Source organism: Vicugna pacos, unplaced genomic scaffold, assembly GCF_048564905.1.
Source record: "Vicugna pacos unplaced genomic scaffold, VicPac4 scaffold_116, whole genome shotgun sequence".
Taxonomy (NCBI): domain Eukaryota; kingdom Metazoa; phylum Chordata; class Mammalia; order Artiodactyla; family Camelidae; genus Vicugna; species Vicugna pacos.
Genome location: NW_027328796.1, coordinates 56,174 through 68,253, shown reverse-complemented (window position 1 = coordinate 68,253; position 12,080 = coordinate 56,174). Strand labels below are relative to the sequence as shown.

Genomic DNA, 12,080 nt, shown 5'->3' with positions numbered 1-12,080 from the left:
AGGCTAACTGGTCAGACCAGACCCCTGAGCTGTGGTCAGAAGCCTGGCTCACCGTCACGCAGACTCAGCGCCCTAAGTGCCGGGTGGGGCCGGTGCTGTTCCCTTTGCAGGCTCTCGTTGGGGATTCACTGTAGCCCCTTAAATACAGCAGAAATTCCAACCCCATTAGCCCCCACCCTGAGTGTTCCATGACACAAATCCCGGGAGTGTTTAATTTTCATCTTTGTTTAGGAGGATGAAGGTGGTTCAAGAGAAGACATAAATTCACACTTAGTGACACAAGGTCACAGCCAGTACTTCCTCCACGGAGAGCTCTGTGCTCCCACAGTGGTGGCTGGGGGCTGGGCAGAGACCCTCTGCTGGTCCCAGAGGGACTCGCTCATCTGGCCACAACTCATGGGTTGGACAGAAGATCCAGAGGGTGACAGAGCATCTTTCCTGGGAATTTGGAACTGACACATAGAAATCAAGTTCACTCATCTGGAGTTTGGCGGAGGGGAGGGGCGGTGGTTGGAAATCAAATGAAACCAGAGCATGAGAGAAACTTAGAAGTGAAAGAGCGAGAGACAGAGAGACTGAGCTTGTGAGAGCAAATAGTCAGAAAGAAGGCAAACAATCAGGGGACAGAAGAATTCCAGCTCCTGACTGTGTAGTCTGTCCCAGCCCATCAATGACCCCGCGAGATGTTTAATAACATTCCAGTTTTGCAGATTAGGAAACAGGCTGAAAGAGGTGGGGGCTGGGTTTGGGTGCACAGTTAATTCAATTGCCACTGGACCCCACACTTCCCATTGCCTGAAGGCACCCTAATCCTCACTGGGACCCCTGTGGTCCCCTGACAGCCCAGCACCCTGATCAAAGGGACCCTGCGGGAGTGGGAACCCCTCTTGAGTGTGGAGAGTTCCCTGCCCCGAGATGCCATGCATCAGCAAGCTCCCGCTCACCCCAGGTTAACATCAGCCCAGCTGTACAGTCTCCCAACCCGCTTCCCTCCCTGCCAGGCACCCCCATCCTTACCACCGAGTGTACTGCAGGAATTCAGGCACAGGGATGCCCAAATCAACACGAGCCCATCGGCAATAGAAAAAGCAGACTCCCAGGCCCACCTGGGTTGCGAGGGGACAGAAGGTGTCCTCAACTTTCATGTGTCTAAGACAATCTTCTTCAGCTGGAGGTTCTAGAGAAAAATAAAAGGTCCAAAACATAGTTCGGTGAGGAATTCCTCCAAGGACCTGACTCCAGTGTCTACAACCATGTGTACCTACCCCCGGAATTGGGGTGAAGGTGGATTATTGATCAGCACAACCCCTGGTGGCCCAGCTCCTTGGCTTGGCTGCCCAGAGGGGGCTGGGGGAATGGGTAAGGCCAGGGCACTCAGGAAAAGCACAGAGGACCTGACCTCTCCCTTCTGCACTCGTAAACCCTTCCCCAAATCTCAAGGCATTGGACAGAGATCCGCCACAATAATGAGATGCTCCCATCTCTTCACTCACTCCTGTCGGTTCACTTACATGCTGAGCATCCACTGGGTCCCAGGACAAGACACATAGGATGGCTGATGGGACAGGCTTGGTCCTTCCCCCTGGAACCTGTTCAATCTGATCAAAGAATGATCACTTATAAAGAGTTTCTCAAAATTATACAGAGACCAAAGACCAACTGCAGAGTGAACCAAATTTAAAAATATATATGAAGATCCCCCAGTCTCCCCGCCTAAGGTTAACAGCATAAAGCAAAAAGTTCTTGCCTTTAATCAGCAGGGAAGTTGTCACCCCCTCTCAGGTGGAAAGGAGAGTTATTCTTTGAGCACGTCACAGAAGTGCTCCATCGGATTGGACCAGGGCATCTACATTCATTCAGCAAATGTGTATAAGCTCCTACTACATACGGGAATCTCCTAACTAGACCGTTCCCAAGGCTCTCGGGCTTTATCAGTCAACAAAATAGACATGACTCCCCATCACTGGGGGCTCAGAATTTTAGCAGAGGAAACAGGCAGCATGTTGGGGTAGCAAGAGTTTGGAAAAATTTTTTAAAAAGAGTGATATGAGCAAACTCGGGTGATGGCGGTGGGGTGGGAGGCAGGCAGGAGAGAATAAGGCAATCCTGGCAGATCTCACGGAGTAATGAACTTGAAGCAGAATAGATCCGGAGGAAGAAGGAAGAGCCGGAGCCAGAGGCCCCCAGAGTGAGGGGGAGAGTGTGGGCAGAGAGGCAGAGCACGCCGGGTCCTGAGGCCTTTGTGACGACTTTGGCTCCTAATGACATGGTGACCCGTTTAGTGAGTTTTGAGGGGAGGGGTGATGTAGTCCAACTTATGCTTTTGTGTTTGTGTTTTTTGGGGGGAAGTAATTTATTTATTTTAATGAATGTGCTGGTGATTGAACCCAGGATCTCAAGCATGCTAAGCATGCGCCCTACCACTGAGCAACACCCACCACCCCCAATGTATGTTTTTACAGGCTCCCTCTGACTCTGTGTGGATGAGAGATTGTAGGAAAGCAAAGATGGAAACAGAAGGCTATTGGTATCCAGGAAAGGCTGAAGGTGGCTCTTAGGAGGGCGGGGAGCAGAGAGCAGGTATTTAATTAAGACAGAATATCCAGAATTTTCTAACAAGCTGGATTTGCTGTCTGTGAGTGTAAAAGAAAGAGAGAGAAAGGACATGGTTCCAACATCTGGGCCTGGACAATGGGAGGGATGTCCTCTCCGGATGGGAAAGGGGATGGGAAAAGGTGGGGCTGAGCAGGTGGAAAGGGGCTGGTATCAGCTCAGTTCTTCAATGTCATGGTTAAGGGGTGTGTTACATATTGCCACAGAAGTGCCTAATAGGTAGAGGAATCTGTTTTCTTTTTCTTTTTAACATTTAAAAAATATAATTAAACATATTAATTGTATTATGTGAATGATTTGGGAATTTTGTTTCATGCCAAGTTATATGTTATATATAGCCAAATGGAGCATATATCAAAAAGGGGAGAAATGAGGGCTTTCACATAAACTGACTGTCCGTAACGTAGGTAAAATTTCAATAAAACCAGTCTTCAGGGCAAAAACCTCATCTCGGTGTTACATAAAAATAAATGAAAAACGACTATGTTGATGTACCATTATTTCATGTTACATAATAGCCCCAAACTAACAGTGTTTAACTATGAGGCTTGTAGAAATACTATTCGCTTTATTCACATAAATACAGAAGTGCAGAAATGTTCTAAGGTAGAATTAGCATCTTAGTGGAAATAATACATATTTGAGCATTTTACATGATATATATGTACTGATTCAAAATTTGGAAAAGTAATTTCATAGTAGAACATATGTATGAATGTGAAAGCAAGATGAATGAAAGGAAAAGAATGTGATGTGAGTCTCAGGGATAAAGGCTCAGATGGAAAGGGGAAATCAGGGAATTTTGGAGAAATCGAGAAATTGATGGCATGCCAATTTCCAAGGCTGGGTTGCTTCCACCAAAGGAATAGCAGAGAGAGAGAGGAGAGGCCCAGGAACCCACCCTGGGGAACACCCACAGTATATGTTTGGAAAAAACAGGAGACATTGGCAAAGGACCAGCCAGCAGGCCAAAAGCAGAAACAGACAGAGAGATGGGCTGGGGGTTGAGTGAAGCAGGAACACGGGGTAGGAGGGATGGAAGAGCTGGGTCAAATGCTGCCGAGGGGCCAAGCATGATGAGGAGTCAAAATTGACCACTATATTTAGCAACATGGGGTCACTGATGGCCTTGACAGGGCAGTTTCCATAGAGCGAGGGATCAGGCGAAAAGCCAGAATGGGTGTAAAAGGGGATGGCTCAAGAGAAGATGCAGACAGTGAGTTTAAACAACTCCTTAAAGATTTGCTGCAAAGACACAGGGTGGCAATTGGTGGGGGTGAATTAGGGTCAAGGAGTGCTGTTGGTTTAAGAGGATGGACGTTTATATACTGATGGTGCCAACTAGCAGGAGAACAAAATAGATGAGGCAGTGAAAGAGAGGATGGTTTTGGGAGTGACAACCCAGAGAAGATGGGAGGGATGGGGCCTCGGGGACTTTTGGAGGAACTGGCTTTCGATGCCACTTTTAATAAGCGGTGGGGCACCGAGAGTGAGGTCACAGACATCAGAAGGCGAGCGGATGTGCTGGGAGTTGCTTGTGAAATTTCTCTTCTGTTGGCTTGTTTGCTTGTTCAAAGTAGAAAACTAACCTTACCAGCTGAGGAACAAGGAGGAAGAAAGAGTTACTGGAGCCATGAGCAGAAGATAAGAAAGAGCCTTCCAGGGAGAATGGGACAGTAAAAAGGGCAGGGGGAGGCGGGGGAGTGCGCTCCCAGAAAGTTACATTTTCTCTTTGACGTCCCCAAATGTGTGACGTGTTATTACCCTTCCTGCTGTCTACAAAATAAAAATTAATTATGGTTCAGAGGAAATGCTATTTCATTCTAAGAGGCTGCCTGTTTCTCAGGAATGGTCATCTTAAACTGCAAATATTACAAACAATGTTGAAAAGATGAACCTGTGTACCTAAAATCCCCTATTTTCTATTAATCTGTTTACTACTTAGTTCCCCTATCAATAACACATAACAAATACTGCCATGATGGAGGTACACCGATGCTTAAAAGGAAATGAGATCTGTATCCTTTTGCTAAATTCCATGGCTTCCTTAATATGCAGTTCCACTTGGAATTTAGGAATGTCTGGTATAAGAAGTGAGAAACAGTTTGAGAAAATCCCGGCTCAGAATTATACATCACAACCACATCTCACAAGTATATACAGCCGTAAAAAAGTTTAAAAGCAAAACTCCGTAACTACTCTTAAAGACCTTTGCAAACCTGGGCCTGCCAAGATGTTTCCAAACTGGAAAGGAACTCCAATCTCTTGCCTGGTACCGGACCAGAGGCTGGCCAGCCTTTTCTGTAAAAGCAAGAGAGTAAATATTTTCAGTTTTGCAGATCATTTTGTTGTAACCATGCAGGTAGGCAATAAGAAAGCTAAGAGCACTGGGAGATAGGAAACAAACGGGCATGCCCACACTCTCCCTTCCACTCAGGGCAGCTTCTCTGTGGTGGGGAGCTTTGCCACAATCACTTGCTTCTTTTTTCCATTGGTTTCTTTGTTTCCACCTTACTGCTCGAGCTCAGAACTTCAGGTGGGCCTGGTCCTTCAGCATCCATGCAGAGAAGGCTGAGCGGGGTTGGGAACCCCACCTGATGGAGAAGAGAGATTACTGGGAGGGACATTGTGGAGGCCACCATGACACGAGACAATCACACCTTCCGGGGTGAAAGGGAACGAAGACAAGGGAAGGACACAGTAGTGGGACCCCTAGGTCGCCTGCCAGGCTTGTTCTCCCTCCACGGCAACCATGGGGGCCTGGGGGGTGTTGGGCTTCAGCTACGGTGATTAGGATGAAGGGACTCAATATAAAGGACCCTCCAACTCCTCACTAGGTTCCAAACGCAGCCCCTCTAAGTCCACCCTCTGAGTTTCTGGAACTCTGCTGGAAGAATACATGAGCAGGCCAGAACCAGAGCCCAAGCCAAACATGACAGGGGTCTCGTGGGGCTGTAACCCCATGCTCAGTGGTCGGGGACTCCTTGCAAATCTGCAGAAATCCCTGTTCCACCTCATTCCTGGGAGAAACCCCAGATCTCCTCCTGCTCTGTCTGTTCTTCTCTTGAGGCTATTGTCCTGGAGGGATGCTGAGTCATTGAACCTGGTCCTCCAAACGTACATAAGCAGCCTGTTCAATAAAACAAATTATGCACTTTTTCACATTTGCCAGTTTTTTGATTCCAGAAAGGCTGTGGGACTCATTCTCACAGTCTCCTGTGCCCCCACCACATGGTGGCCCTCTGCTCATGTAAACACGATTTCCCACAACTGCACCCTGCCTCCCAGCTTGTCAGAGGGGAGTGTCCCACAAAGACACAGGTGTTTGTGAGGATCCTGTCCCCCAGCAGAAAACCTGCTCCTGGAGCCACGGTCAGGGATCTGGCCTCCTAAGCCGCTCAGCTCTAATTCAAAGCCTAAAGTGGGGGCCCCGAACATTGCTGAATGACTTTCTGAATCACCTGGACTGGAGGGGACTGATTTTCTTTCCAGGAATGGAGGTAGCGCAGCCTCCATTTTCAGGGCTGACCTTGACGATGGATCTAGTTCCCCCGACTGCAACACAGGAAGGAGTGGCCCTTCCATCCCACAGGTTGGAGACCCAACCCAAGGGAGTACTGAAGCAGTGCATTGCTGCCAGGTCCAGCATCCCTGCAGAGTGGCCTCTGCCCTTGAATGACCCCCTTCCCAGGGCCTTTCTTGCCCGGACACCACCACACCCCAGGCTGTGCCAGAGCTCTGGGGCTCTGCGTGTCCAGGGCACACAGGTGGCACCTGAGCCAGGTGTCCCCTGGGCCTCAAGGGAGAGAGGTCTGCTTCTGCATCAGGGGAAGGTGACCCCACAAGGCTGGCAGGACACTCTCAATATGGACCTCCAGGAGCCCTGGGAGCAGTTTCCCTGCAGGTGTTAAGAGCCATCATCAGGAGGGCAGGCCCCTCTTTGTGCAGACCATCCAGCAGTGCTGGGCCCACGTGCTGACCTCAGAAATCTACATGCCCCCACGATTCCCCAGGCAACCTCACAACTTCGTCACTTGGTGACCTGGGTACCACGAGCTCCTTGGCCATCCCATGAGGGTGGTCCTTGCAGGCATGGTCTCCAGGTTCTCCTGTTGAGAAATCCCCCTGGGTTTCTGTGGTCACAGAGCAGACACCAGAAGATTCTAGTCCTGCAGTGACCCCCACAGCAGTCAGCTCCCCTGTGCATGTCCAGGGACAAATGACAGCAATTTATTGCCAGGAACCGTGATTCCATACTAAGTTCAGGATCCTGGTAACTCACTCTGCACCCCAAAAAGCTTCCATGAGAAATGTGTGTATTGGGATGTCTGTGCCCCTAGAAGAGCTGTTCCTGAGGGTTCCTGGGACCCTCCAGCCCCTCTCAAGGTTCTCAGATCCTGGGTCTAAATTTCTATCTGCCTCTTTTGGTGTACGGCCACCTGTGTCTCGTGGTCACGGGTCACTTTATTGCATGACTTGGCATGTTCTTAGTGCTCGTCCTCCACCCCTGCACTAGACTCCCAAGATGTTCCCACTGACCCTTGGCTCCCTGGGTGGCTCAGGGGGCCCTAAGTCTGCACCCTTCACTCTCCTCCTCTACCCCCACCTCTGGGGCCACCCCTAGGTGGACTTGGAGGTGTTTGTAAATGAGTCTTACACAAGGACATGTCTGGACAAAGCAGGACCCCACCCCCGGAAAACTCACCTGCTCCCTTCTCAGAAGAGGACCCCACAGCCCCACATTGCCTCCCAGGGGTCTGCTCAGGACACAGTCCCCCAGTTCTGGGCAAGGTGTCTCCCTGGAATCCTTGCTTCCAGGAAGAGTCTCTCTGTCCTTCTTCAGAGTTTAGAGGTGTTCCCATGTCCCTGACCACCAAGATGCCCAGCACAGTCCCTTCAGTGACCTGGAGAGACAAGGAACTTATGTGGCCACAGGTCTCACAGGACACACCTGCTGGGACCCCAGGCTAAAGGGCTGTCCTTCTGCCTTCTCAGGTGTGGCTCCCGTGGTATCTTTTTGCAGGGGGCCCAAACGGGGAGTGTGGCCCAAAGCAGTTCATGGGGCTCTCTGGGCAGGGAAGACTTGGGCCAGGTGGCCTTGCCTGGTTTCCCTGCTGGGCCACTCTGAAAACCCCCGCTCCTCTGGCTGTGGCTGGAGGCCCCTCAAACCTCAGGGCGGGGCTCTTTCTCTCAGCCTCCACTGACTCCAAAGCCACGCTGGTGCTGGCGAGGGGAAAGAGCTTTCTTGCCTTCTTTTGGCCAAGTTGCCACAGGTGGATGCTGCGGGGAGCTGGAGAGAGAGGTAGCACTTGCTCAGATGTGAGTGGTTAAGCAATTTGACACCCTGTCAACTAGCCTTAAACATTGGAATGAGGTCTTTCCCGGTAAAGCTGGAAGTTACTTTCAGTAACTTGTCTAAAGATTTCTTTTTTTTTTCCACTTAAAGACTCATAAAACCTCTCCCAGGTCATTCCTGGTATGGACCATTATCCAGGGATCAATCAGGAAATGCAGGAGGAGAGGGGTGGGGGTGGGGGAGAGGGGAGGTTAGATCAGAGCCCACGGAGAGGAGATGCCCCTCCCAGGAGCCTCACACTGGGCAGTGGCTTCTGGCATCCAGCTCTCCTGTTCTCAGGCCCATTCCATCTGCGGGGTTTTCCAAAAACATAATGGTGGAAGGGCCATGGAGGACACCTAGAACTTCCAGAATAGACAGGGGGAGCAGAGTTACCATGCTGGCCCTGGGTTTGGAGACAGACCTGCAGTGGAGACCACAGGCTTCTGAGAAGCCAGTTTCGAAATAAAGGCAGTATGCACTGGAATACCCGGCTCGAGAGAGTGCTTCATCATAGACATGTAATTTACATAGTTCTCACCACTAAATTCTGTGTTCCCAACACGCTACATGAATGACGGCTTCAACACACATTCATTTCTGAGATGTGAAAAAGTGTAGAGCCGCTCTTTCATCCTGCATAATGGGCATGGCTACACTTAAGAACACTTACCAAGATTTCTCAGCAAGAGCCAATTTCGAAATAAAGGCAGTTTGTGCAGGAAAACCCTGTTGGAGTGAGGGCTTCCCCATACACATGTAAGTTATAGAGTTCCCCTCACCATGAAACGCTGTTCCCAACATGCTACATGCATGAAGGCTTCGACACACATTCAGTTCTAAGCTGTTAGCATGTGGAGAGCCGCTCTTTCATTCAGCACAAAAGGCATGGTTACACCCAGGAAGATTTACCCAGATTTCTCAGCTGCTTCCTTCAGCCAGATTCAAAATAAAGGCAGTTTGTGCTGGGAAAGCCTGTTGGAGCGTGTTCAGAGCTGTTTCGGGCTCTGTCCCAGCTGGAGGGTGCAAAGCCCAACCTCCAGAAAGAGGGACCAGGACCCCACCCGCCAGGTGGTGTTGCCTTTGTAGGGGAACAGTGATCTTTGGGTAAGATATATTGCGGCTCTCTCTAAAAACTGCTTTGACTTAAGTTTGCATCCTAGTCACCAGTTCCAGGACAACAGAAAAGGCATACCCTACATCCCTTTGCACTCAACTCTTCCCAAAAGAGCAAATATTTGTCCATGAAAATACCAGCTGCTCTTCTAAGGCCCACTAAATACCCAGCAGTGTGGGCGGTGCACTCTTGATCAGGGACAGGAGGAGAGGGAACAGCGGTCCTCCTGCAGGCTTGGCCTGGTGTGGCAGCTGCGCTGTGGGTGCGTGGTGGGGAGGGAATGCAGGGAATCCTGTTTGAGGGGCCTCTGTGCACGCCTGCATTATAGTCTGAGGCTTCATACAAAGGCTCCAGGCATCCTAACTGGTTAGATACAGCCCCCACCCTTGGGCTGGAACCACCAGGAGATAAGTACCTGTAACAGGGACGGTGCCTGGTGTGGGGAGAGGTCATGGGACACTCCGGGGGCAGGGGCGGTGGTGCTGGGGAAGGCAGGGGATGCAGTGAAGGGTGGAGGGAGCAGGGTCCTTTGCTTGGGGGTGCGAGTTCTTTGGGAGACCACAGGGAATGGCACACATCATCCCCACCCTATACCCCAAATTCCTAGCCCCGCCAACACAGGGGCTGCTCTGCACCCTCTCAACGTGGCTCTCCTGTAAGACCGCACCCAACCAGGCATCTGGCACCCTGCCCTACCTCCCCTCTTGGGACAGATCCCGTCTTCTTGGAAACTGCCTAGCAGCGCGTATTCAAGGCCGGCAGCCGGCCTGGCGGATCTGCACTTCAGGTGCCCTACCTGGCCAGACGTGCCTGCCTGGGCTCAGTCCTCTATCTTGCCCACAGGTAGCCTGGGTCCACTTCCGGTGCAAGCGGAGGCCGCGGAGCCCAGGCTGAGCCCCGCACACAGACAGGTGAGGGTGCCCCCGCCCCGCTGCCCCGCCGCCGCGCCCACTGTTGGCAGCATTGCCCCAGCCTCCGGCCGGTGCCACCTGCAGCTGAGGACCTCCGCGCAGCCCCGCCCGCCCCGGCCCCGCCCAGCTGCCCCATAAGCCTCCCCCCACCCCCGTCCTGGCCGCGCCCTTGCTCCCATTGGCTCCGAAAGTTCTGCCCTTGCACGTCTAGCGTCGGGAGGACGCAGACGCAAGCGCTAGGGGAGGGCCCCGCGGCGTTGCCATGGATAAAGACGCCGCGCTCCTCGCGGGCTGGCGTGCGCTTCTGGGGCAGGCAGCGGGCTCCGGAAGTGTGCAGCTGCCCGGGGCCATGGCGGTGTTTGCTGCTGGGGATGGCGGCTTGCTTGGCCGGGCCACTAGTTCTGGCCGCGTCAGTCGGCGGCCGACATCCTTTCTGGGGCGGCGTCTCACAGACGGTAAACGTACGGCAGCGCCGTTGGTGGGGCCAGTGGACATGGACCGGGGTGGGATCCGGGTTGGTGTGGCGGCCGGGGAGGGCTGAGGTCATGATGGCAGCCCTTCTTGGTGAAACAATAAAATGAATAGCCATTTTCACAAGACCTCTGAGTAAATCTACTAGGGAACTTCATCCTGGACTGAGGAAGAGGACTGGGGAGGAGGGGGCATTCAGGGGCACAGAGAACCATGGGCCACCTGTCCCACGATGGACTTTAGACTCACCCTCACCCTTCAGGAACTACTAAATACACACAGACAGAGTGCTATGGACAAGATTTTTTTTTTTAAACAAATCCCTGAATCCCTAGCAGGTCTTGTTTCTACCCATACACAAATGGCTTATGTGCATAATGTTTCACAAAAGCCTTAAAATATTATCACCCCAACTTGACACATCAAGAAACTGAGGTAGAGAAGTTTATCACATTCTACAAGATTAGAGAGAGGCCACGTCAGACACCGTATTTAAATCCAAGCCCCTGCTCCAGTGCTCACACTAGAAAGTGTGACATACTGCCCCTTTCCTGCCCTCTCCCTGCAATCAATCTCTGAAGAGTCTTTTCTGTGTCACCTGGAATCACAATCACATTCATTTTCCACAAAGAGCTATGTCACTCCTTGGAGGACTTTTCAAAATCTAAAGGGTTGGGTTGAGAGGAGAGATTTGCATTTTCTGTTTCTCAAAGGAAACATGGCTTTAAAAGAAACTGAAAAGTAGTTATCTAGTCTAAGCCCTCATTGTGCAGAGAAAAAACCGGAGGCTCAGAAGAGATGAGGAAAGGGCCTTATTAACAAATATTGCCTCAGTGCAGCACCAAGCCAGACCTGGCACTTCTAGGGGAGGATCTGGAAGGCCCAGGAGAATGAGTGTTAGAAAACAGAAAGAGAAGAAGCATACAAGGCCCCGTCTCTTCACCACCATAACATGAATTTCCACCAAATTACCCAGAATGGGTGCAGCCAATATTAAGTTTGTCAAAAGAGGTTATAGAATTCTCAACCATAGTGGAAATTCCAACATTTACTGTGCTTTTTTCCCAGTTCAAGCATCAATTCAGTGGGCACTCTGTACCAGGGACTACACGAGGCCTGGGGTTCTCCCAAATACAGATCTCTATTACCACGTGTGCAAACCACATTAAGGCCACCAGAAGAAAAGCGCCCACAGATAAGATGGAATTACTGAAACTGAAAGCAGCAAAAGAGCATATATTACTAGGAAAAACGGTGCTCCTAGTAATGGACACATGGACATAGAATGCAAACTGTGTTTAGCAGGCAGGAAAGGGGGGATTAACAGATACAAATTAGTAAATATAAAATAAATGACAAGGGCCTGCTATATAACACAGGGAACTATATTCAATTTCTTGTAGTGATTTATACTAAAAACAATCTAAAACATATATATATACATATGCATATGTTTATAACTGAATCTCTGCTGCACACTTGAAAATAACATTGTAAATTGACTACACTTAAATAAAAAATAATTTTAAAAAATAAGTAAAAATAAATGCAACGCCATTAAGAAAAAATAAAAGAACTCTCTAATCCCCTTAACTGTAGGTGGTCGAGAAATCTAGCTGCAAACACCAAGTCC

At 50.4% G+C, this 12,080-nt stretch overlaps 1 protein-coding gene across 1 annotated transcript in view; it reads right to left on the bottom strand.

Moving 5' to 3' along the window:
• Positions 1 to 12,080, bottom strand: part of LOC140694983 (uncharacterized) — a 54,542-nt gene that overhangs the window by 6,970 nt on the left and 35,492 nt on the right. The window contains exons 4-8 of the mRNA XM_072957976.1: positions 7,716 to 7,893; positions 7,319 to 7,517; positions 6,656 to 6,722; positions 5,627 to 5,743; positions 4,865 to 5,207 (exon numbers count right to left, since the gene is read on the bottom strand). Coding sequence (XP_072814077.1) covers positions 5,138 to 5,207; positions 5,627 to 5,743; positions 6,656 to 6,722; positions 7,319 to 7,517; positions 7,716 to 7,893 — 631 coding nt within the window. The 3' untranslated portion in view covers positions 4,865 to 5,137. Of the gene's footprint in view, positions 5,208 to 5,626; positions 5,744 to 6,655; positions 6,723 to 7,318; positions 7,518 to 7,715; positions 7,894 to 12,080 lie in introns of the transcript that reaches the window.